At 38.2% G+C, this 25,746-nt stretch overlaps 4 protein-coding genes and 2 pseudogenes across 5 annotated transcripts; 3 read left to right on the top strand and 3 right to left on the bottom strand.

The window, feature by feature from the left end:
- Positions 1-833: 833 nt before the first annotated feature.
- Positions 834-1,609, top strand: LOC115411990 (gamma-crystallin B-like; annotated as a pseudogene).
- A 1,578-nt stretch (positions 1,610-3,187) lies between these two features.
- Positions 3,188-4,026, top strand: LOC115412949 (gamma-crystallin M2-like; annotated as a pseudogene).
- Positions 4,027-6,941: 2,915 nt separating this feature from the next.
- On the top strand, positions 6,942-7,819 carry LOC115412948 (gamma-crystallin M1-like). Its single transcript, XM_030125634.1, is given in 4 exon segments — positions 6,942-6,978; positions 7,148-7,318; positions 7,321-7,401; positions 7,544-7,819. Coding segments are annotated over 4 exon segments (537 nt in total). The 5' UTR covers positions 6,942-6,969.
- An 8,293-nt stretch (positions 7,820-16,112) lies between these two features.
- On the bottom strand, positions 16,113-25,243 carry LOC115412273 (gamma-crystallin M3-like). 2 transcript variants are annotated; one of them, XM_030124685.1, is made up of 3 exons: positions 25,195-25,243; positions 16,507-16,746; positions 16,113-16,391 (listed from the first exon to the last, which is right to left on the bottom strand). In XM_030124685.1, the coding sequence occupies exons 1-3, from the start codon at positions 25,222-25,224 to the stop codon at positions 16,113-16,115; spliced, it is 549 nt and encodes a 182-aa protein (XP_029980545.1). In that variant the 5' UTR covers positions 25,225-25,243. The 2 variants fall into 2 exon arrangements, with proteins under 2 accessions (XP_029980545.1, XP_029980546.1); XM_030124686.1 differs by lacking the exon at positions 25,195-25,243 and adding an exon at positions 16,890-16,925.
- On the bottom strand, positions 18,804-19,773 carry LOC115412278 (gamma-crystallin M3-like). Its single transcript, XM_030124690.1, has 3 exons — positions 19,762-19,773; positions 19,189-19,431; positions 18,804-19,079 (listed from the first exon to the last, which is right to left on the bottom strand). The coding sequence occupies exons 1-3, from the start codon at positions 19,771-19,773 to the stop codon at positions 18,804-18,806; spliced, it is 531 nt and encodes a 176-aa protein (XP_029980550.1).
- Positions 24,486-25,243, bottom strand: LOC115412272 (gamma-crystallin M3-like). The gene is made up of 3 exons (XM_030124684.1): positions 25,195-25,243; positions 24,857-25,099; positions 24,486-24,761 (listed from the first exon to the last, which is right to left on the bottom strand). Exons 1-3 carry the CDS (start codon positions 25,222-25,224, stop codon positions 24,486-24,488), a joined length of 549 nt encoding a protein of 182 aa, XP_029980544.1. The 5' UTR covers positions 25,225-25,243.
- Positions 25,244-25,746: the final 503 nt, after the last annotated feature.

Raw genomic sequence — 25,746 nt, 5'->3', positions numbered from 1 at the left:
TTTGTTTTTTATGGTAAAATGTGTTTATCTTAGTTGAAGGGTTAAGAATAATCTTCTGAAACACTAACAGCAATAGTATGTTTTCTTATGTAAGTATTGTGGACTCATTAGAAAGTATTCAACTGGAAAATGAGCACAAACTTCAAACAACACAACATATGTTTTGGACCTGTTTTTTTTTTTTTCTACATTAATCACAGTAATAAAGCAATGGTAAATTAGAGTCTGACCATCACTTTGGGTGTAAAAAGGACCTCAGACATTGCATCTCTGTAAATGCAACATAAATTGTGACTTTCATATATTCATGTGGATTGATTAAAACACTGTAAAAAGTAGCAATACTTGTTAATATAGAGGTAGACTCTCCTGCAGCTGCAAACACCACATGTGATCTATAATGAGTGACAGATTTAAGACCTGTTCCACCTCAAAAATTATGTTGCCTCAGTCTACATGAGATGAAATGAAAATATTAGTATTGTATATTTTTTTTATTACTTATAGATTGTTCAGACTGTTGTGCATTGTTTCTATTAAATATCAGTTTAATCTCTGTATTTGCTGATACGCGGGGAGGAAATTGTGATGAATATAGTGGAAAAAACAATAACTCATCACACATCAAGAGTCATCTATACATGAACAGATTTTTTTTTTTTTCACTCTAACACTCCCACCCTGATCCATCATCCATCCGAGCGATGTATTTGAATGACAATACTTTATGCTGTGCAATCACAGAGCTGGCTTTGTTCCATTATTTATAAAGCACAGTAGCCTGGTTCAGGGACAGCGTTGACCGGCAATAACTGAAGCCAGCATAACACATCATGGGGAAGGTAAAGAAAATCCAATTTGATCACATTTGCCTGTGTTTGATGATAAAAGTGCATTAATCTACTTTATGTACGTGCAATGACTCCTTTTGCAGATCATATTCTACGAAGACCGAAACTTTCAAGGGCGCTCTCATGAGTGCAGCAGCGACTGTGCTGATCTTCAGTCGTACTTCAACAGGTGCAACTCTATCAAAGTGGAGAGCGGCTGCTTCATGGTCTACGAGAGGCCCAACTACATGGGTAACCAATACTACCTGAAGAGAGGAGAATATTCTGATAACCACCGAGTGATTGGGCATCGGCGACTGCATCAGATCATGTCGTATGATCCCCCAGGTATGATGTAGTAGGTTTTTGGTACATTCAAATGCTTAAATTAAAAGTTATGGATCTTTATGCTGTATTATCCTGATACCGTGTCCTGGTCCTATTCCAGCATCGAGGCTCCTACAGGGTGAGGCTTTATGAGCGCTTCGACCTGTCAGGCCAGATGCATGAGCTGGTCGACGACTGCCCAAATTGTCCAGGACCAGCTCAACATGTCTGACCTCAATTCCTGTAACGTGATAGACGGCCACTGGCTGCTGTATGACCAGCCCAACTACAAGGGCAGAGTGTACTACCTGAGGCCTGGAGAGTACAGGGCATACAGCGACTGGGGAGGCGTCAGTCCAAGAATCGGCTCCATCAGAAGAATCACCGACTTTCAACTGACGATCCATCGAATCTTTTCCCCTCATTTCATAACCATTTGTCTCACCAAATAAAAACCTAAACGCTGAATTCTGTGTATGTCCTCATTTTTGCTTTCTTGCTCCACTATTAAATCATAAATCATCAAAATTATTATCAGTATAAAATATGTAAAGACAGAAGTCCAGTTATTGGAATTTCTTCTTCTACACATATTTAAATGTAGAAATTCATCATTGTCTGACACCCTTTGGCCAATGAGTGTATCTGTTCTAGCTTTTGGGCAGAGTTGTTTAATATCCTCTATGCTAACAAACAATAATAGTTGTTCTCTTCCTGGTTTCTGTCCTAAGTGGGATTAGCTCAAGCTATATAGCGGCAGTATTTATCCATACGATTAGATTTACACATTAAACCATTACCACACAGAAGCAGGAAAGTTACAAATCTAAAAAATGCAAGTTTTCCATACATCCAACAGAAAAAATAAAGAAAGTGTCAAATTAATACATAGTCCATAATAAATAAAAATGTAGAAACCAGAACAAAATCACATTTTTCAATGTTATGAAACAACATTTTTAAATTATTAAAATTGAGTGAAATTTATTTAAAATGATTTGATACGTAGCTCTTAAAAGTGACACAAAATCAAGATGTTTCTAAGGCTGTTTTCTGTTTCCTATGATCACAATGAAATAATTGCGGTAATGGTCCCATTATATTGAAAGAACACCCGAACTTTTCCATAAATGAGCTTTGATCAGCCTTATTTTAAGGAGAAACACTGAATATTGCTGGTAGTCTCTGTAATCTTTGCTGTTCTATTCAAAGGAACTCTATTTGATAAACAGATAAACCTCGTACATGATCAAAGCTGAGCATGTAGCTTCATCTCTTCTAAGTAAAAAAAAAAGAATATAAATAAGTCTGTGTCTGTACTTGGACAGTTTACTGTAAATACACAGTGCATAATAAAAATTCAGTTTTATTAAAAAAACAAAAAACAAAACAGACTTTGTATTAATACTGTGGATGTCTTCAGTGAGAAAACATGGCTGTGATACATGAAGGGAATTGTAGTCCATTTAGTCAAACAGAACTACAAAAAAAATAAATGCTGTATGTTAGTAAAACATCATACAGCTAAAAGGTTGACATCAGTATCACACACACAGGTAACACACAGCGCATTATGGCAGTATATAGTATACTGTAAAAGTTATACTAATTCTTTATGTTCAGTCTAACATACAGACCAACAGTACAGCACACACTTACTTATTTGCATACAGTGGGTTTGCTAAGGTAGAGCGGTAGGGAAGAGTGAATGGCTTCCTGCTCTGTTACGCAACATATTTAATGCGAAAGGGGTGTTCCATATTGTTCTGCAGCTATTGTCCACTGGATGTGTGGATACCATACTAGTCTTTTCCTTTGTCCATGCATGTCAAAACACCAAACCAGTTAATTATTTATCCTTTTTTCAAATACAAATCATATTTCTGACCCAATGTTGTGCTCCAACAAAAAGGTAAACATGTGCCTGTAGCCTTCAATTATAACTATGAGAGAATTTGAATAACAATACTTTGTTTGTCAAGAGGTAGTATAAAAGCCCTGAAAACATGGGAATCTCTCCAACGGAGACCATGGGCAAGGTAAGTACTGTTTCTCCTCTCTTACTCAGATGATTAAGTAAAAGCATAAGTAAACCTAGTTAGATTACTTATTATTATATTATTTTTCATCTCAGAGTTAAAGTTTTATTTTCTTTAAATTCACCCACGGTTTCTGACACCTCTATTTCCCACCAGATTATCTTTTACGAGGACAAAAACTTCCAAGGTCGAAGCTATGAGTGCAGCAATGACTGCACAGACCTTCACTCGTACTTCAGCCGCTGCAAACTCCATCAGGGTGGAAAGTGGCTGCTTCATGATCTATGAGAGACCCAACTTCATGGGCCATCAGTACTTCTATGAGGAGGGGCGAATACCCTGACTACCAGAGATGGATGGGCTTCAGCAGCTGTATCCGCTCATGCCGCATGATTCCAGTGGTGAGTGGATGATTACATGAAAAATGTGTTTTTTTTGCACCTGAGCTGTGAAAATCTGTAAATATTAAGGTTTTTTGTGTTGTCACATGTTCAGTTGATTCCGTCTGTGGCCAAAAAACACAGTCTTATCCCTCTTTTTCCTTTGGTCCTACAGTACCGTGGCTCATACAGATTGCGAATCTATGAGAAGCCTGACTTCAGTGGTCACATGATGGAGTTCATGGATGACTGTCCCTGTGTGTCTGACCGTTTCCATCACCGCCATGTCTACTCCTCTAATGTTATGAATGGCTTCTGGATCTTCTACGAGTACCCCCAACTACCGAGGCAGACAGTACTTCCTGAGAACTGGGGAGTATAGGAGGTACCGTGACTGGTGCGCTACACTGCGCCATCGTCGGCTCCTTCAGGAGGGTCACTGAATTTTAGCCATTAAGCGAAACTTTGCTGTAAATATCAAACATTTTGTTTATTAAAGATGTTGAATTTTTAACCTCTTTTGTGAATGTGTTCTCATTAATACATGTATGTTGAGTTGTCAGCATATCTTGTAGTTACCCTGTAATTAGCATAAAAAGAAAGTAAAAAAGCAACATTTAAAAACTGTATTTATACATACTATGATGACCCAGAGTGATAAACCCCCCCACTAATTTATCAGTTAATAAACTACCTTGCAATACATTACTTGTTCTGATGCCATTATTTGCAGTACTTCATGCTGCATAAAATAAATCAATATAATACAAATACACGTTGCACATATTTCATTATAATGACTTCATAGTTATTACATGTAACAACACGTACTACTAATGATTTTTTTATTCCCTCACATATTGCAGTTTCTCATGTCATATTTCACTCAGAGGTTCTTATTCATGTCAAAGTCCTTAACTTAAAGTCATCCAGTGCATTTACTTTATAATAAATGATAAAGTAAATAATAAACGTCTTAATACAGGACTTAGAACAACAGACTGTCATCTCATTTGTTATCTCAACAACTCCCTCTCTCCCACACATAAACTAAATGTAGGGTTTGCACAGAGACAGATGGATGAATGGTAGGAGAAAATAATACTGGCACTTACAGATATGACTGGAAATTGACACAAACATTCAGCACTCGTCTGTACCAACACTTGGTCAAAGTCTGTCTCATGAGTGATCAATTGATACTGTACTGTTTTTCTTACATTTTGACAGAATTATACTATCTTCACTACATGTGTCCTGCTGGAGTGACTGCTGCAGTAACAAAGCTGTGGTTGTTCACCAGCTTCCAACTTATAACAACAAACCAGTTACATAAATTCACTCTGGGTGACCTTCTCTCTAACCTAAAACTTCTGTCTCACTCATGTATCATCGTGTTAAGATCCCTATTAAAATTCATTGTTAGACCTGGGCTAATGTGAGCAAGATGATTTGTGAGTCTAATCCTGCTATCGACAGCAGAGCAAATCCACATCCACTTATGTTCGATGTTAATGTACCATGTTAACTGATTTAGTAGTACATGTTAGTGTGAACGTGGCAGAGGTCCAATGGGCTGAAGAGTGAACGGCAGAGAAAGCACAGAGTTTCTTGTATTTAGTCTGTGTGTGTGTGTGTGTGTGTGTATAGACATATACAGGTGGGGAAGCAAATTTACAATGAACATTTCGTTGTTTTTTTCTCAGCAGGCACTACGTCAGTGTTTTGAAACCAAACATATATTGATGTCATAATCATACCTAACACTATTATCCATACCTTTCAGAAACTTTGTCCATATGAGTAATCAGGAAAAACAAACGTCAAAGAGTGTGTGATTTGCTGATGCACTCGTCACACCAAAGGAGATTCAAAATAGTTGGTGTCCATAAGACTGTTTATAATGTAAAGAAGAGAATGACTATGAGCAAAACTATTACGAGAAAGTTGGAAGATACTATTAAAGAAGAATGGGAGAAGTTGTCACCGAATATTTGAGGAACACTTGCGCAAGTTTCAGGAAGCGTGTGAAGGCAGTTATTGAGAAAAAGGAGGACACAGAATAAAAACATTTTCAATTATGTACATTTTCTTGTGGCAAATAAGTTCTCATGACTTTCAATAAACTATGGTCATACAGTCTTTCAATCCCGCCTCAAAATATTGTAAATTTCGCTTCCCCACCCTGTACATATATATATATATATATATGTGTATATATATATATATATGTTGATATATATATTATATCTTATATATATTGTATATATATATATAATATATATATATATATATATATATATATATAAAATTAGGAAAAAAAATCATATATTGATTCAATGACAAGAAGTAAAACTCTAGGACTATTTCTCCCAAATTAATCAAATGGAATCCTTACTTTTAGACTACTTACTAAACAGTCTGCATTGCTATTATTTGTAAATAATAATAATAATAACAACAATAACAATAATAATGGAAAATGCTTTATTTTTAGATCTATTATTCATTCATTCTCACATTTACACTCTTTATGTTCAAAACCAGCTTTTAATTTCTTGATAATATAATTATAGACAAGAGCAGACCCAGGGACGTATTTATTTTTTATATTTTCATTGCATAAATACCTTTTGACAAACATATTCTGTGGCTTAAATTTTTATCACGTTATCAGTATAATTCATTTTATTAAATGTGTTGCTCTATTAAAGTATACATCATATCTTAATGTTTTAAATAATTAAATGTGTCATTCCCATCAACTGAATAGCTGTGTCTTTAATTGCAATAGTTAGCACTAAGTACGTGATCTGTCACTTGTCACATTCATATTTAACTCATCACCCAAATTAAAAAAAACTGCATCCTAATTAAACTTGTTCATGTTTGATGAAACTGAATACAAAAAAAGAGTTTTTCTTAATCTACAAAACACAGTCTGCTAAGAGTGGGGGATGATATTATGGGATACAAAAAATACTACACATACTTTATTACAGTATGGTATGTGTAAGTCTTTTACTAACTGTGCGGTTGTACAAGTTCTGGGACTCTCGTGGGTTTTGATAGCGAGGTGACCTGATGTCACGTTCTTCGCTTCAGTGATGATCATTCTGTATGTGGCGAACGTTCTGACTGAGAATGGAAACAAACAAAGCTTATGCCTATAATACACAATGCAGATGAGCGCTGCCAGAAATGTATGGAGCAAGATCCATTGTTAAACATTATAGGCCCCGTTCAGCAAAAGTCATTGTGCCAGTTCATCAGCTTTGTACATTTGAATAACAACACATCAGTGGCCCCTGGGAGTTTGTATAAATAGGCACAGGAATCATGAGTTGGCACAGCAAGTTGAACCCTCCACTGGGATCCACCTAAACCATCATCATGGGCAAGGTAATAGGGTGTTAACCTATCTTTTTACACATTAAAAACACCCACTAATACATTATATTTTATATAGAAAAAAAATGGAAAAAAAATAGCACTTTTAATTATTACTATTCTATTCAATGATAGTATTTTATTACTAAACCTAAATGTTTCCCTTTGGTCACCTTTTCAGATTGTTTTCTACGAGGACAGGAACTTCCAGGGTCGTTCCTATGAGTGCATGAGCGACTGCGCCGACATGTCCTCCTACCTGAGCAGGTGCATGTCCTGCAGGGTGGAGAGCGGCTGCTTCATGGTCTACGAGAGGCCCAACTACATGGGCATGCAGTGTCTTCATGAGGATGGGGCGAGTACCACGACATGCAGCGCATGATGAGCATGGGAATGATGTTTGACAACATCAGGTCCTGCAGAATGATCCCCCATGTAAGAGACCTGCAAGAATTATCACAGAACTACAACGCATCTGTTTGATTGCTATATCATTTAAAACAATTAACAGTGACAAAGTAACTTGACTGAAACTGAAACTTGAGTATTCATACTTTTTTTGCTCTTTGTATTACAGCACAGAGGTCAGTTCAGGATGAGGATCTACGAGAGGGAGAACTTCGGTGGCCAGATGTACGAGCTGATGGATGACTGCGACTCCATCATGGACCGTTACCGCATGAACGACTGCCTGTCCTGCAACGTCATGGACGGCCACTGGCTGATGTACGAGCAGCCCCACTACAGAGGCAGGATGATGTACCTGAGGCCTGGAGAGTACAGGAACTTCATGAACATGGGCTACAGCGGCATGAGGTGGATGAGCATGAGGCGCATCATGGATATGTGCTAAACCTCTGTAATTTAATTCAAGTCAATAAAAATTAAATGTAATTCATAACCATCCGTGCTGACTACTGTTGTTTATTCTTGACTATATAAATGACCAAATAGTGTAAATGTGTACATTAGAAAGTTGCCAGTAGATTCTAATAACTAAGTACAATATAGGCCTGCACAATATGAGTGAAATCTGCAATATATTAAAACAGTAAATTAGTTTTAGAATGATGATGATGATGATGATTAATGACTTAAGTGCTCTAACTTTTACAGTGACAAATTAGTAATAACAATAATTATATTTTATGTGTATTTCATTGATTTTAAGAAGAAAACAAACAGTAATTTTCTCATCTAATCCAGCAGCCTACAAACAATGTAAATGGTTGATAGCAATGAGTAAAACAGAATGCTGTCATTAATGCTTAACTAATGCACCGAACAATATGAGTTACTGTAAAATTCTGTAAAAATGGTATGCAAATAAGAGATCCTCATATTTTTACCTCCTCTTGACAAGATTTGTGATACGAGATCTCACAAGATTTCATTGCTGAGACAGAAACAGGCCTCAAACACATTCTGTTTTCTCCTGATTTATGTGTCTTACTAATGTCCTCCTAACCCATAAAGACCCAAACAATCACTGTCAACCAAAACAGTCTGCTGATCTAAAATGTTTAATATGTTGATCCACTAATCCTATAAATACATATAAATGGTGTAAAATGCAGTTTGTCATGTTTTAATGGTTATCAGATATGACCTGTTTGGATGTTCAGGGGCTCCGTAGTTACCATGGAAACACTGTCATCTTCTTCAACATTGATTCACCAGTAAAACCCATGGAGTTGGATCAATGACAATGGATGGAGACATTTGTTTATCTTCAGTTAATGATATATTTTGTTATTCTCATTTTTCTCTGTTTCTGATATTATGACAATCAACTTTAATGAGCTTTTATGAACATCTATATGATCAGTGAATTAAATGTAGGAAAATACCTGATTGTCATTGAAAAAATGCAAAATACAGAAGACAATATTATAATAAATAGTGATACATCACTTAAGAAAGGTTAAATATAGAGAAAAATTCATTGGGGGACTGCCACAAAAGTAGTACTGAGTCTTTAAGGGTTAATATCAAAATGTTCAGATGATGTGTGGCTTGTGAAAAATTAGTACAATATTTACTTGGGTGTCTTTGAGATGAAAGAATCAGTTGAAATCTGCCAATCAAGTTTACTTCCCCAGTTGAAATGAAAGAGATCAGTTCTGGCTCTAGTCTCCTCAGTGGATAGAGCAGTGGAGAAACCCCTCACTCTCATAGACACCACTCTTGAAAGAATGGCCTTGATGTTAAAGGGGCTATAGACCACTTGGAGTCGACGTCACATTCTACGTCACCGCAGTTGTACTCGCAGTTTGGTGGCAGAAAAACACTGTATGTCAATGGAGGTATATAGAGAGAATGGAGAGAATAGAGGAAAAGTGGAAGAAAAATGTCTTCCTTTGTTGTAGAATCAAAATGCTAACAAAAAGCAACCTTCACTTTTACCAAATACCGTCGTTAAAGACGCCATTTGAGGCAAACCGTAGATGCTTACGGTTGAAACCATTAAATGGACAAACTGGACTAATGAAACTGACGGAATCAGCAGTGATTTACATTGTTTTAATGTACATTAAACAACACTTACCCAGCCATGCAAGTGCAGTTGGCTGTCAGCATAGAGTTGGTCGACTTGTTGATGATCGCCCACGTCTAGTAAAACTGCGTTTAATGTCCTTGTCACTGAATAGGCAGCCCATCCATGCTCACCACATGAAAACTATCAGACTAATCTCGGTGTTATGTTTTACAACCTGTTACATGTTCTTTGTGCTCTTAAACTGAGGGGTCAAACACGATGTTCACTAATAAATGACACAGGCTCAATGTTACTGATGGCTGCGTATGTGATTTTTCTCCTGTGAATTGTACAAGTTACGGTATTCCTACCCTTAAAATGTGCAACACTCTGTGTTCAGTATCCTGGACTGCAAAGTACAAAGTTATAGGCATGGAGGTGTTTGTATCCCTTGAGCTGTTCCTTGGTGTAAACGCTGTTTTTTTTCAACAAGATATAACAAATGTCTGGTGACTGTAGCTCCAGCCATTTGGGCGGGTCCGTGACCCACTGAGCCAACAGTGAGTATGGATCAGGAAGCCACCGCACCCCGCTGCTGGATCTACTAAGATCCCAATTTGCATATGTCTCAGTTATTTTTTCTTTCATCACTCCAAAAATGTTCACACAAGGGTGACAAATGTGTTCTCTGCATCTGGTTTCATCATTTCGATGTCTCCTAACCCAGGGCTCGTGACTGCGACTGAATTACGGTCGCATGCGCCTGAGAATTTCAGTAGTGCGACTGTTTTTGAGATTACGATCGCACGGTGCGCCAATAAAAAATGAGCGAAAATTAATACGTGCGCCCAGAATAATGGCTGCAGAAGTAACTCGTCAGCTGAAAATAAACAAGCTCCACGCCCCGCTGACTGAAGCGGAAAATCTAGTCCCTGCCCCCTCGCGTGCGCATTTCTGCGGATGGTCCAACACTGCATGACTTCGATGCACTGCCAGCGGTCAGGAAGTACCTACACTCTGGCACCAGGTCAAGGAGGCCTGACTTCAGGCGTCGTGGTGTAGACCACAGTGACTAAGGGGCACCAGGTCAAGGAGACTTGACTTCAGGCGTGGTGTAGACCACAGTGACTAAGGGCCTTTAGGCCATGAAATAAAAAAGTTGGTTGTTGCAAATAATGGTGTGATTCGTCTTTCTTCTCCAAGAACCAACTAAAGTATATACCACACACTGACAATTGTTTTGCACCTGTGTCAATGTAAGCTTTTTCTTTCATACTCTATTCAAATACTTTATTCTAGGTTGTTAACATTGCTTAAATACATATAGGAATATTACTTGGTATGGCCAAGTGTTCTGCTTGTTCTCCAAATTTTTTATATAATAGTGGTGCGCCTAGATTTTAGCCTGTGCTCCTAACTTTTTAGGGTTAGGAGCACAGTGCTCCTAGGTCAAAAAGTTAATTTTGAGCCCTGTAACCACTTCTATGTGTGCGCAATCATGCATACGAACCGTTTACACCTCCTTTTGAGACGTGTTAAATATAGATGCAGTTTCTATGAGCAAAATTGCTTCTGGGTTTGATAAATCACTTTGCATGTGCTAAATTAATGTATTTACATTTTCTCCTCCCAGCACACGTACAGCTGTGTGTAAACACCCCAAATTGCATATTCATTGTGGCAAATGTACTAACTGGATGCAGATGCGCCATTTTGCACCTTTGAAAGACGCAACCCTTATTGCGCCCTGTTAGTAAATCAGTTTGTACATTTTTTGCATTTGCAATGAGTTTGCACACGTTTTAATACATGCAAACCTTTGATAGATCCGGCCCCTTGTCTCTTGTTGGCAGACCATTAAAATGATCCGAAAAGGTCTCTGTATCTTCCATTACTGTGTTTCTGTCCTGATTTTCACATTCCTGACACTGGCTTCCATGTACTGTTGACACCACAACTATCACTTTCTGCCACCAGTTAGCCCACAAAATACATCATCACTGTTTATCAAAATCGAAATGGTCTATATATAGAATTTCTACCTTTAAATATTAAAAAATAACGTAAAATTGTTATCAGACTGTTTAGAAGAAAAGAGCTCTAAATTTAAGCCAAAGATTTCAATGAATTGGTTTGTAGAGATATGAACTGAATATTCATACTAACAATGCAGGGATTTATGTAACCACTAGAGGGAGTAGTGAGTCACTCTGTCAGTCTCCCATTGTGGTTAAATAAAGATAAAATAAAAAATTAACAGTACAGTCAAAGAGGGGGAAATTACCTATAAAAACCAAGATTATTTTTGTATTGCATTGTAAACATATTTTTTTCTGCTGTAAAATTGTTCAATTTAAATAGGGGGGCGTATCTGGGCCATTCCCCAGTGGACATTCAGTTTACTGCAGATTTGATACCTCTGCATCATAGCATTAATTTTCAGACCTGCCTCCAAATGACAGATTGGGATGTTCAAAGTTTACTAAAATCTGTGATATATGTAATTATTCTATATCTACATAGATAGAGCTTAATCTCCTACATTTAAACAAAATATTGTAACATCTGCCTTTATTTTATTTTTATTCTGTGTATGTTTGTGGTGTCTGTGTTTGTGCATTTTTATAATTCATTTCTTTGTTTATGCACAATTCTCTTAAGAGTAGGATAGGAGATGTTCTCCTAGAGCATTTTCTACTATATTGCTTAAAATCCCCTTCACACCTCAACTGCAACCAATTAATTAAATGATCTAACACACACACACACACACACACACACAAAATAAATAAAAATTAGTCACCTGTGGAACGTACAGGACTGAAAAACACCATCCAATCATTTTTACCAAGCCATCCAAATGACTGAATGGTGATACGTCTATCAAACTCAACCGCCATTTGTCCCTCCTCCCTCTAGGCGTTCTCCTCTTTGTACATGAATCCTGCATTCTCAGAGGCTTGGAGCACTGGTACAGGAAACCAAGCCAGAGGTTGACTAGCTATACTAGCTAGCATACTAAACTGTAAAACTGTATTTGAGAAGGCTACTGCCAAGAAAAAGGAACAGAAAGGGCTGTAAAGTGATGCCATGGTGCCCCAATTTCTACTTGAAAGGTAAGATAACATTATGTCTTTATGATTTTTTTCAGAGTATTCATTGGTTTCTTCCATTGTTTTGTCATTTTAACTAGTGTCCAGCCAAGTTAGAGGATAAAATGAATTGGATGCACTGCTATGTTAGTAATGCTGTAGCAATTTTTTTAATTGGGCTAATGCTGCATTTCCTGAGGATGCGGATATTTCCTGAAACAACAAACGTGACGTGCAGAAAATAGATGCAGGGAGTTGGCAAGAGAGTACGCGTGGTGCGTATATACACCAGGCGGCTCCGCGCGGCATCTATTCCCAAACTGCAGGGGGCAGTGTGCCACAAACACACGTCTATCTATCACAGTAAAAAACTAGAGAAGAAGAAAATTCATCAGTTCGTTTTCTGTTTTCACATAGTTAGCAATAAACTTACGTCCTCCGGAGGTAGATTTGTGTCTGTTTCCCTGTGTTTAATAAAATTCCAGAGCCAGCTCAACTCTTTCAGAATCCGTGGGACGTTTGGGCTCCCCCCTGGGTCTCCACTTCTCCCTTTGGCGGTCTTTTTTGCCTTTACATATCTGTCCCGAATGTTTTTCCAGTTTTTTTTGCCCATTCCTCCTCTTTGCCGACTGTCGCTGCAATTTCCCTCCGTGAATTGTTCACTACTCGGCTGTGGCGGTGGTCCCGGTGTGACCAGTCCTCCCAGTGCCTGTACTTCTGCCCTTCTACCACCAGGAGCTCCTGAATGTCGGCCATGTTGTCCGCGCGTCTCTTACAGATTTTCTGAGGTGCACGACGCGGAAAGTTTCCGCTTGAGATGAGCCGCGCGAAGGGGCGGGGCTGTGAAAATTACGTCAATTGACCTGCCGCGGGGAGCTCGCTGACGCGGTAAGCATGAACCAGCCTTAAGGTGGAGGGTTGTATAGCCCTCGAAACGGAGATTTTCCAGGATCGCACTATGAACGGAGGGGTAGGAGTGTTAGAAAGCCCACACTGTTTATGTATTGTTCCTATGCTCGTTTAGTTGAGTTGAAAGTTCTACAGTATGTTTTTCTGTAAGTTTTCTTATGTCCTTCGCCCCTTAAACGCACCATTGCCGTGCCGGCGCTACTGAATGCTAATACTTTAAAACATGAAAACCGCTAATTTTCCTCTGACACAGCGACCGTTTATGTTCAGTTGCTTTCCTCATCATTTACCTGTACCGCCCTGGTTTTGTTGCTGTGTGTGTATGCCAAAAGGTGAGATTAGTGACGTGTTGTCTGGATTGAATGTACTGTTGAAGTGTTGGCTGGTGTGTTTACTGTGTATGGGCTAATACTGCCGTATGCTAGTGTGTTGATGAAGCTAGTGAGTTGGGTCATACTGTTTGTGTGCTTCATGAGGTGTCTGCAAGGTGATTTTGTTTCTACTGTATGTACAAGATGATATGATAGAGTGCTGAGTGCAGTACTTTATAACTTCAGTTATGTCATTGTATTTCTGTATGAAGTGTAGTGTTTACTATACTCATATTACTTCATGTTGTTGTTACAGACCACAGCAAATAAATCAAACATTAACTGGACATCTGTATCCGTGCTCTTTGGCTGGAATACTACCCCCACACCTTGCTGCTCTAACAAGTTGAATTCTTGCAGACAACAAACCTTTTTAAGGAGAAATTTCCCATAATTCTGCTCAAATCATTGGCAAGATGGAGGTAAACACAAAAAAGTGCAGCAGTGTGAAGAAAGAAACACACAAATGTATGTATTTTCTTCATAAACAACTTAATCATTTGATTGACTGTTTGATGCCGTTTCAGTGTGTTATAAATCGCATTTCTGCGGTTTATAGTTGATAGCCGCAAAAAGATGACCAAAGCCCATGCAACAGTGATGGTTACAGCTGCTGATGGAAACAAAATTTTCACATCTGTTAATAGCAGCATCGATGACTGCTGATGGCGTAACAGGCTACGAATGGTTGTCCCATTTCATAGGAGAGTGTTTCAACCCTTAACCCTTGCAGCTCCGTTTCAACGGGTAGTATCAAGTGTAAGGACCAAGGGGTAGGGGTAAGGGGGAGGGCTAAAGGGCAAATTGAGATTGGGCCCTGGATTGTGATCGGGCCTCTGCAACACTTTCATTCTTTGCTAGATTTAAGGGTGTGTTTGGAATCGTCCTGTTGCATGACTCATTTTCAGCCAAACTTTAGCTGTTGGATAGATTGTCTCATATTTGACTCTGGAATACTCTGGTAAGCAGAGAGCTTCATGGTGGACTCTGGGACTTAAAAGTGCCCAGGTCCTGTAGCTGCAGAACAAAATCATCATCCCTCCACCACAGTGTTGGACTGTTGGCATTCAGTGCTGGTGCTGATATTTTATGTTTGGTGTTTTGAGATATTGTGCTGTGAATCATGGCCCAATATCTCCACTTGGCCTCATCTGCCCAAAACACATCGTCCTACGTGTCTTGTGGTTCAAACCTAATCTGTGTTCCCACGTCGTTTTCAGAGAGAAGAGGCTTTCTAAAGGCAACCCCTCTAAACAGGACTTAACAAGACCTACTTGATCTGTCTTGGAGAACTAAAATCATATTCCAGTGAAATATCAAAATTCAAACTGAATAATACAAAAACATATGTAAAACAGTATTAGCTGCTCCAAAACTATAACCACACTGGTCAGTTTTTGTTATGTGAAAGAGTCCAGAAAACACAAATTGTCTCTTGTTCTTTCAGGTACAACAAAAGACCATGGGTGATGCACAGCGCTTTAACATTCTCTGTTGTGTATCACTGTGTAATTCTCACAGGCGAGGACGGCTCTTTTGTAAACTTTCATAATGCAAACATTGTTATGCTCATCAATTGATTTTTAGCCATCAGCCGTTAAAAAAATGTTATGGCCTTCAAATGATATATCGGGATGTGTAAAGTTGTCAAGAGGTTTACAAAAACTGTGATTATGTGTAATTATTCTATATCTAGATAGATCATAATCTCCAACATTTAAAAATAATATTGTAACATCTGCCTTTATTTTCATTAATTTATGGGCATGTTTTGGGATTTTTGTAATTTATTTCTTGATAGTTGTTTGGTCATTAGTAGTCTTGGGATGTATGCATATTTCTGTTGCTTAGTTACTCTATATTAGGCACAAGTGTTCTGCTTAGGTTGTAAACCTCAAAATCCTCACTTGATGAAGAGGAATACTAGGTAATGGTTAAGTTAGGATTAAACCTGCAAATGTGTACACATTGTAAAATGTTAATATAATTTGATAAATAAGAATTCTGTTAAGTAGCATAACTTAGTTCAGCTTGATCTGCTATGGCTTTAAAACATTGAGATGCTGCTGCTATCTGATGTTGTGCAATGTCGTGACCTCAAACACCCCTTTTTTTTTTACTTTACATAAAGGGACAGATGTGAGATTTTACACCAACTTCTAAACATATTTTGAGTTCAGATTACACTTTCTTGTGAAAATTTAAAGGTAATAAATTACTTTTTTCAAATCACACTGTGAAAAGTAATAGGAGAATTCATTTAAAAGAGGATTACTAGAGTTTATTTAAAATGCTCTAATAACAGGAATCCATGATACGCCTCATGCTCATCCACCTCATGCCGCTGTAGCCCATGTCCCTGAAGCTCCTGTACTCTCCAGGCCTCATGTACATCATCCTGCCTCTGTAGTGGGCCTGCTCGTACATCAGCCAGTGGCCGTCCATGACGTGGCAGGACATGCAGTCAGACATGCGGTAACGGTCCATCATGTTGTCGCAGTCGTCCATCAGCTCATGCATCATACCACCGAAGTTCTCCCTCTCGTAGATCCTCATCCTGAACTGACCTCTGTGCTGTGAATTGAAATCAGTGAACAAAGGTCAGGAAAGAATATTTAATATATGTATTCATTTGCTTTCATTAGGTCCAACTTGGATGTTTTCAAACCAAAGTAGTGATTAATATTACCATGGGGATCATACGGCAGGACCTGATACAGTCACTCATACCCATACGCTGGTAGTCAGCGTACTCGCCCCTCCTGACAAAGTACTGATTTCCCATGTAGTTAGTGCGGTCGTAGACCATGAAGCAGCCGCTTTCCACCCTGCAGGAGTGGCACCTGCTCAGGTAGGAGGACATGTCAGAGCAGTCGCTCATGCACTCATAGGAGCGACCCTGGAAGTTCCTGTCCTCGTAGAAGATGATCTGAAAAAATGGCAAACCATTATGTTGTTATTGTAGACTGAATGAAGTATATATTCCTTTTTTTTTTTTTTTTTTTTTTTTTTTTTTTTACAATTTCCACTTAGGCTGAAAACTTGAGAATTCAGAACTAAATTTGTCCACACCTTGCCCATGGTCATTTCTACAGTTAGGCCTGTTGTAGCTGAAAAACACTGCACAGTTTCCTCGATGGCCGCCTGCGGCTTTTATACCTGCCTTCACACCCAAAGGATGCATGAGTCATTGTCAAAATTCCTGACAGAGCAACATGGAGCAGAGAGGCCCCTGTATACTGGTCAATTCAAAGTGACCTTGTCCACATCATGATTTGCGTTGGTTGCAATTGTGAGAAGAGGCCCAGTGTTGTATTGTCTTTGCTTTTAAACAACAGAGACTGTTTTTCCCACAAACACACCTTTCACTAAAGAGCGCATTAAATTAACACACAGTATGTACCTATAGTTTTTCAAGAGAGAAGGTAATACAAGGAAAATTATTACTGTAATTATTATAATATAATAAATATTAATTACCATAATTATTATTTAATTATGATTGATATTTAATAAGCAGTATAAACATATTAAATTGTTACATTTACTAGACCAGAATATGGTAAATAATATAATAGTCCTGGTAATAGCAGGTTGTTTGATTTGTGCAATATGGTAACAAATACACACATCGTCGCACACATCACTATTAAAACTCTGAGATGAATTTCAGAGCCACTCGGAACAATAATAACCTATTCTGTTGAGCTACTATACTAAATAATGCTAATAATAATAATGCTAATAATACAAATAATAATAATAATATTAATAAATATATTGCTAATAGTGCTATTACTACTACTTATAATAATAATAATAATAATAATAGTAATGTTACGACTACTACTTAGAACAATAATGCAAAGCCAGCTGCAATACTTATGGAGTATTCTTCATTAGTATGTCATTACCTTCTGGAGTGTCTTAAAGTGTTCTCAGATTTGCATCTCTATTTTTATTACTCTGTAATGGGGAGATGTAGTTTTGAATGCAAATACTCATGTATAATTGATGCTGATTTGATCTGACTGTGAGGTGAATACATGGTTCAGTAGATGGTGACCTAATATCTGTGATCTGAACTTATATTCATGGGCCAAAGGTCACTTTTTCTCTGGATTTTTAAGCCACAATAGACTGCACAAAATAAACAGACTCCATATTATACACGTTTGGCGAATATTTATTCAATTTTAATTCTATTGGCATTGCACATTTAAAACAGATGCAAAGTATTTCATGAGCAAGTTTTCGTTAGCGTCTTTATTTGACATTACTCTTGTCTAAACCACAGTGCATGTGTAACATTTACTTCATACTGCTCCTGGAATAAGACTTTAACAACTGAATCAACTGTAGGGTTAAACAATGGAATGAAGAAAACTGCTCTCACTTCTCCAGACAATGTGAAGTTAAACTTAAACCCCAAGCCATGAACAGTAAAGTACATGTTACTGACTAATTTCACCACATTTTGCATTATTGCTAGGAGTTCAACTATATTCATGGTTGCATAGTGGTTTCTGAGAATATAACTACTTGAAATAACTGTTTGGTCGTTGTTGCGCAGACAACCACAGAATCTAGAATTTAGGGCCATAAAACAAACAGATGATTTTTTGTTTTATTTTAAATGCATATTATTCTGTGAAGGCATGCTTTCACCATGTATTCGATCTCTGTGTAAACAAGTGGTCACATTTTGCAAAAACTCAATTGATTGGCAATATTTTGTTATCATTGTGACTTATATTTTGTTAAAGTTTTGCAAAACTCTACTAAAATGTTGGCAACACTACTACTTTTAGCCAGCAATCTGTTCATTAAATTGGTGTTCCTGTAACTTTTTAGTTTGACCAGTTACATTGTTTATAATGTAACTTCTTGGGTAATTTGCAAAATAAATAGGTGAGAAGATTTTGCATGGGAAAAAAGAGGTTTATTTTTTGCAGTTACACATTTCCAGCAGAACAAAGTGGCAGGTTAACATGAGTCAGTGATGCGTCTAATTGACATGAATCTAATTCCATCGTAGCCACTTTCGCTGAAGCTCCTGTATTCTCCGGGTCTCAGGTACAGCATCCGGCCTCTGTAGTTGGGCTGCTCGTACATCAGCCAGTGTCCGTCCATCACGTGGCAGGACATGCAGCCAGATATGCGGAAACGACTCTGGATGTTGTCACAGTCATCCACCAGCTCATTCATCTGGCCTCCGAAGTTCTCCATCTCGTAGATCCTTAGTCTGTAGGGACCTTTATGCTGATGTGAAACAAAACAAATAAAAATTATTAGTGATTTTAATGGAACCAAATGAGCCCTGTACTAATGCAAATTGTGCCTCCACATAGCAACATAAACAGGGTATTACCAGTGGGATCATACGACAGGACCTGATGCAGTCGCTGAAACCCATCATGCGTTGATAGTCAGAGTACTCGCCCTTCCTCAAAAAGTACTGCATACCCATGTAGTTAGGATGGTCATAGACCACAAAGCAGCCGCTCTTCACCCTGCAGGAGTTGCACCTGCTCAGGTGGGAGGACATGTCGGAGCAGTCGCTGTCGCACTCATAGGAGCGACCCTGGAAGTTCCTGTCCTCGTAGAAGATGATCTAGAAACCAATAAAACAGACCCATTCAGGATCAAGTCTGATTTAATTCAGTCAACCCTCAATTTACATGTGTTTATTTAAAGTGAGAGATAGAGCCCTTATTTAGGAATCACTACTTGCACAAAGAAAACCAACAAAAAAGCAGTGCAGTAACAGTAAATCAGAAATCAGTTGAATCAATCACATGCAACCTGTAGAAATAAAGGTGATAAAAACAGTAAGGACGGATAGATGATTACCAGGGATTTAAGTATTTAGCCAACAAAATATAACAGTAATAATGGTATGGAAACGAATTCATCCTGAGTATACTATCTGTGACCAACCTACCTTGCCATGCATGGTGGCTGATATGATGAGTGATGCTATAGCTATCCTATCCCAGATTTAAGCCTGTTTTATAGCTTACGTGACATTCACACAGCGATGACACTATTGTATGGAAGCCATGAGTCAGCAGCATGCAATGTTACACTCTAAATCCATTTGTGAATACTGCTGGGAAAGGCTTATAATGCATCCTCCGTCAGGCGCTATCATTCTAGATCAAAAGGCGGGACTTTATGATGCTGGAAACTGAGTTCAATACAATAATATGAAGGGAAATCATTCAACTCCTTCCCTTCCAGATTATTTGCTTGGCTTCTTAGTTGTCTTGAAATGTTCCTCAAGTCAACCAAGTAACAATGTCAGTTCCTTTCACCTTTATTTTGAAGTTTGAAGTTTAAGTCGTGTGATATCTCAGCAACTTAAAATCTGGTGAACCTTTAACTGACATTCAAGGATGAACAGACAAGAGTTTTGTGGCCAAAAGTCAAAGTTCTTTTGACCTCATGGCTGTCCATTCTAATGAGTGTGCCATCTCAGGAATGTTTTGAAAGAATTTCCTCAAATGTGAAATAAACATTAATGTATACTGTATGAACTGATTTGAATGTGATGGCCAAAGGTGATCAATAAAATAAAATAAATGAAATGAAATATAAAAACTCTGCTATTGAACATACATTATCATAGAATTGTTTATAATTGACTCTCAAAGACCTAAACATCCACCAGTGACCAGAACAATCTATTCCTTCATTCTTCTTCTGATGAATGTTTGTCTTCGAGAGGGTTGTGGGGGTGCTGGAGCCTATCCCAGCTTCCTATTGTATGGGCAAAGGTGGGGTACACCCTGGATGTGTTGCCAGTTCATTGCAGGGCTGACATATAGAGACAAACAACCAATCATTCTCACATTCACACCTATGGGCAATTTAGATGAACCAATTAACCTATTAGTGTTGTGGGAGGAAGTACCTGGAGAGAACCCATATAAACATGGGGAGAACATGCAAACTCTACACAGAAAAGGTCCAACTGCCATTGACTGGTGTTGGAATTGAACCCAGGACCATCTTGCTGTGAGGCACGAGTGCTATCCACTAGAGCATTGGTGACTTCAGATTTTTTCAGATCAACTTATTTGTCAATAAAGTTGAAGTCAAGTCGACTCGTCGTATGATGACATCATCACATTGACAGCAGAGGAACAATACAGACACACAGCTGTTCAACAATGAGCGACTTGTACTAATGTTCACTGCAAGGGAGTAGGTTTGATTTTGATATTGGTGGGGATACAAAGGTGCTCCAAGGCAGCACTCCGGAAAGTTGATATTTTTTTGCATTTGCAATCGTAATTTCACGTCATGTTGAGCTGATCAAATAAACAATCATAGTCAGAAAAAAAAAATCAGTAATTGACATGTTTATAACACATTACTGAATATCTAAAGACAATACAAGAATTTAATGCATTCTGTAATTTTATTCTCATGACTAACGTATCCATTATTATTGAACCTCACCTGTGAATTTCCAGCCTCTCCTCCTCTACCTCCTCCTGCATCTATACTCTCTGTCACTTGACAAAAATATGCTGATGCATGACATATGAACAGATTAGGGATACAGTGATCATAGAGTTTGATGGTACAGTTACTGCCTGAGCAAAAAAGGCTGTTACTTTCAATTATTACATGTAATTTATTCCCCAAAAACATGGATAAAATCATATTTAGAATCTGAGGTTTTATTGTATTTTCCCCTCAAATTTTCTTTATGTGTTTTTTTAAACAGTTGCTCTTCCATAGAAATACATTTAAAATAATAACTTTTAAAAAGTGTATCTGTTTGGCATTAAACAGTGTCTTTTATTCAGTATCTGTGTTGAACCTCTACAGTTCTATACCCTTGAAGTAACTTACACTTTGACTCCTAAAGAAGTGTCTTATGACTAGTTTTCTTTTCTTTGACGTTCTTTACATCCTAATTACCGAGCACACGTGCACGCACACACACATATAAACAAACACATGCACAAGTGTAAATGTAAATGACATCACTGATATTCATATCCATCTAGCTGATGTGACCCAGGCAGAACAAATGCCAAACATATTGAAAACTTACATTAGCGATCCAACTAGCAGGTTCCTTTTACAAGTAGATGGAGTGACAGCAGGGATGGCCAATCACATGTACGATAGGAAAGCCAAAGAGCCAATTGGAGAGTGACATTTACGTTAGAAGCGGGACTTCTAGCAGAGACTGACTATTAACCCTTTGTGTGCCATAATCATTAACTCAACACTACGGACAGCAGTTGTGTTGATGGGGACAACACAGTAGTGGCTGGATATTGGTAGGGATGTGTCCCTAGCATCCCTACGCAATTCTACGCCCCTGGTTCACTGTAACATTAATGTACACTAAAGAGCAGAATAAAAAACTAAGACTCAAGCATCAACAGTCCTTCTAAGACATTTAACCAAAACAAAACATAGGCTAACACCTAGAAGTTTCTTTTAAACTTAAGTGAACAACATAAAGTGAGAAAAAGTTCAGACCGTGGCAGCCAATACACACAACATGCTAGAGAAAAGAGCACATTGTCTGAATGAAATAAATGAACAGAATAATCCAAACACACTGGCTGTCCAAATGATTATTCGGTACTGGTGGTGCTTACATGGTTCACAGAGCATTACTTAGACCATAGTTTTTCTAGATCACAGTCAGTTTAGTAATTCTACTCTGATCGTCTTCTTCCTTCAGTCTTGGCCTTGCACTAGTGATGCGCAGGTGTTTTTTTTTTTTTGTTTTTTTTAAGCCACTTTGTGGAATTTTTTGACTTGCCCAGCAAATAAAGTGACATTTTTTGGACCCGCACCAACCTGAGCTGGGTCCGCTGATCTGCGCATCACTACCACTCTCTGCGCACTGCGCTCCATGTTTTCATGTAGAAAGATGACAGCATCGACATGCACTGAATGAAGGCTCATGCTCTGTCGGGTGATGGAAGGGAGAGAGAGAATAACACACGACTAGCCGACTCCTCCAAAGTAACGTCGATTTGTGCCACAGACGTCGACAAACTGACTTTTCAGTTAATGCCCTACTATCCACCACCATGTTGCCCCCAAAGAATCTACTGTTTTAAAATGTTTAATAACTGTTGAACCTCTATTGTAAAGAAATAATTGATGTCAAATGCAGTTTGTCATCTTTTCATCAGATATGACCCATTTGGACATTCAGAGGCTCCGTAGTGAACGTGAAAACACTTTCATTTTCTGCAACATTCATTCACCAGTAAAAACCAGTGTAGTTTGACAAATAACAGTGTTGTAGATACTTATTTTTATGTTCAGTTAATGATATATTTTGCTAATAAAGTCATTTTTCCCTCAGTTTTCTCTGTTTCTGGTAAATAGTAAATGGATTGATCGTATATAGTGCATTTTATACACCTTCATGGTGCTCGAAGTGCTTTACAAGGCCTCACATTCACCCATTCACACACTCATACATCGCCATGCCAGGTGCTGCCTTACTGGGAGCAATTTAGAGTTCAGTGTCTTGCCCAAGAACACTTTGACATGTGGACAGTCAGAGCGAGGATTCAAACCTTTGGCTGACCTGCTCTACCAACTGAGCCATAGTCGCTGATCTAATAATCTTTACTCTGAGGTTGTATGAACATGTAGATGGTCAGTAAATTAAATAATATACCTGATTTACACAGAAAAATTCAAAATTCAGAGAATAATATTATTATGAATAGTTTTTTAACCACTTCAATAGAAATAATTTGGAAGTCACCACAGAAACAGCTAAATCTTTAAGGGTTAAAGGATAGTGGCTATATCTGATTGAAATTATTGATCATTATTAAAGTTACTGTCAAACAGAAAATCACTAGTAATGAATACTGTGAGAAAGTGACGCTGGAATGAAATATACGTCAATATTCTGTTTTATTTTTCTATTTGCACTCATTTGTTATAAGTCATATAACATATTGTATATTACAGTTTTCAGTAGAGTTTTAAACCTCTACAAAAAGAGGACTCAGTAAATATTTAACCCAGTCCTCAATTCACATAACCTCACTGTCAACTGTTTTCATTAGACCTACTTTCTTATTAACACAGTTGTTTTTTCTATTTATTCCAAGATTGAAGAAGATAGATTTGTCTGTCCTTGTGCTTTAAAGTAAGAATTTAATATTTTTTAGATCTTTGTTGATTAATATTTTTTGTTTCTTTCTTGTATTTATGTTTAACATTTTTCAGCTTGTGAAATACTTAATCTTTAGCTATTTACTTTCAGTTAAAGAAATGTTGATATCTATGACTATCTATGATTAACTGGATCCCTATAAAGCATTACAGCGCACAGCTGACTCACAACATACTGTATGGACAAAAAGCATGGAAAGAGACAAATGTATTTAACATGATAGTAAGTGTCAGATTCACAGCATCCAAGTGTGAGCTTACATTTTACATAATGCAGCTTTTTTTTTTGAACTACTGAAATGATAATTATTTTATCTACAGTGTCAATGAATTTTAAAGGAAGGTTAGTGTTTGTTGCATGTACCATGTTGCAGTACTTTGTCCTTTGTATGAATACCATTTACAGTCCATGAATGTGGCTAATCTGATAAAACCAGACCCAAGTCTCATGGTTATGTTTCATTATTTATTTGACAGGGAAACTGTTTAGCACATATCCATGATACGCCTCATGCTCATCCACCTCATGCCGCTGTAGCCCATGTCCCTGAAGCTCCTGTACTCTCCAGGCCTCAGGTACATCATCCTGCCTCTGTAGTGGGGCTGCTCGTACATCAGCCAGTGGCCGTCCATGACGTTGCAGGACATGCAGTCGTTCATGCGGTAACGGTCCATGATGGAGTCGCAGTCATCCATCAGCTCGTACATCTGGCCACCGAAGTTCTCCCTCTCGTAGATCCTCATCCTGTAGGATCCTCTGTACTGTAAGGTGAAGAGAATTAAAGTTTAATACAAGACGTAAACTGACTTGCAGATATAGTGGAGTTATGATATGGCAGATGTTCTTTTATACTTACCATGGGGATCATACGGCAAGACCTGATGCCACCGCTCATGCCCATCATGCTCATGTAGTCAGCGTACTCGCCCCTCCTCATGAAGTACTGGTTTCCCATGTAGTTGGCGCGGTCGTAGACCATGAAGCAGCCGCTCTCCACCCTGCAGGAGTGGCACCTGCTCAGGTAGGAGGACATGTCGGCGCAGTCGCTCATGCACTCATAGGAGCGACCCATGAAGTTTCTGTCCTCGTAGAAGATGATCTGAAACACAGCAGATGCATTATGTTAGACTGTAATTAATACTTTTTTTTTTTTTATTATTCTTTTACATTATTATGGATTTGGCTGAGGTTTACCTTGCCCATGCTCATATCGGTGGTGGTCATAGTTGGAGGTGAGCTGCTGCTGTTGCTACTGCTACTGCTGCACTGTCCTGTCTGGTTTAACTCCAGCTTTTATACCTAACTGAAGCCTACAGACTCAGTGGGCCCCCTTTGTGTAAACCCCTGACCCAGCAACATAGTATAGAGCGCTGTACAGGCCTGTGTTAGTATGTTATATAATCACATGACCTCGAAGACTTCAGAATATTTCTCCCTTTTGATTCAGTACCACAAAGCCTTGTCTCATTTCTAACACCCATGACAGTGCACAACCACTGATCCTGCACGAATTACAGCACGACAACGACGCACGGAAAAAACTCAGAGGAGATGAAGTAATGCAATTAACATTGAATAATGTAATGGAAATGCAGCAGCTAAAATCAATAAATTTGTCAAGTATCTGTTCTGATAAATGAAAGTAAAAAATAAATTCTTTGTGATTGCATAATTCCAGTGTAATTGAAGATACTGATAACTGGAAGCATTAACCTTTTATTTTAGTGAGCTTCATCAGTTTGTATT

The sequence above is a fragment of the Sphaeramia orbicularis genome, chromosome 21 (assembly GCF_902148855.1).
Source record: "Sphaeramia orbicularis chromosome 21, fSphaOr1.1, whole genome shotgun sequence".
Classification (NCBI taxonomy): Eukaryota; Metazoa; Chordata; class Actinopteri; order Kurtiformes; family Apogonidae; genus Sphaeramia; species Sphaeramia orbicularis.
Note: the sequence above shows the minus strand (reverse complement) of the source record. Positions and strands in the feature narration are given on the sequence as shown.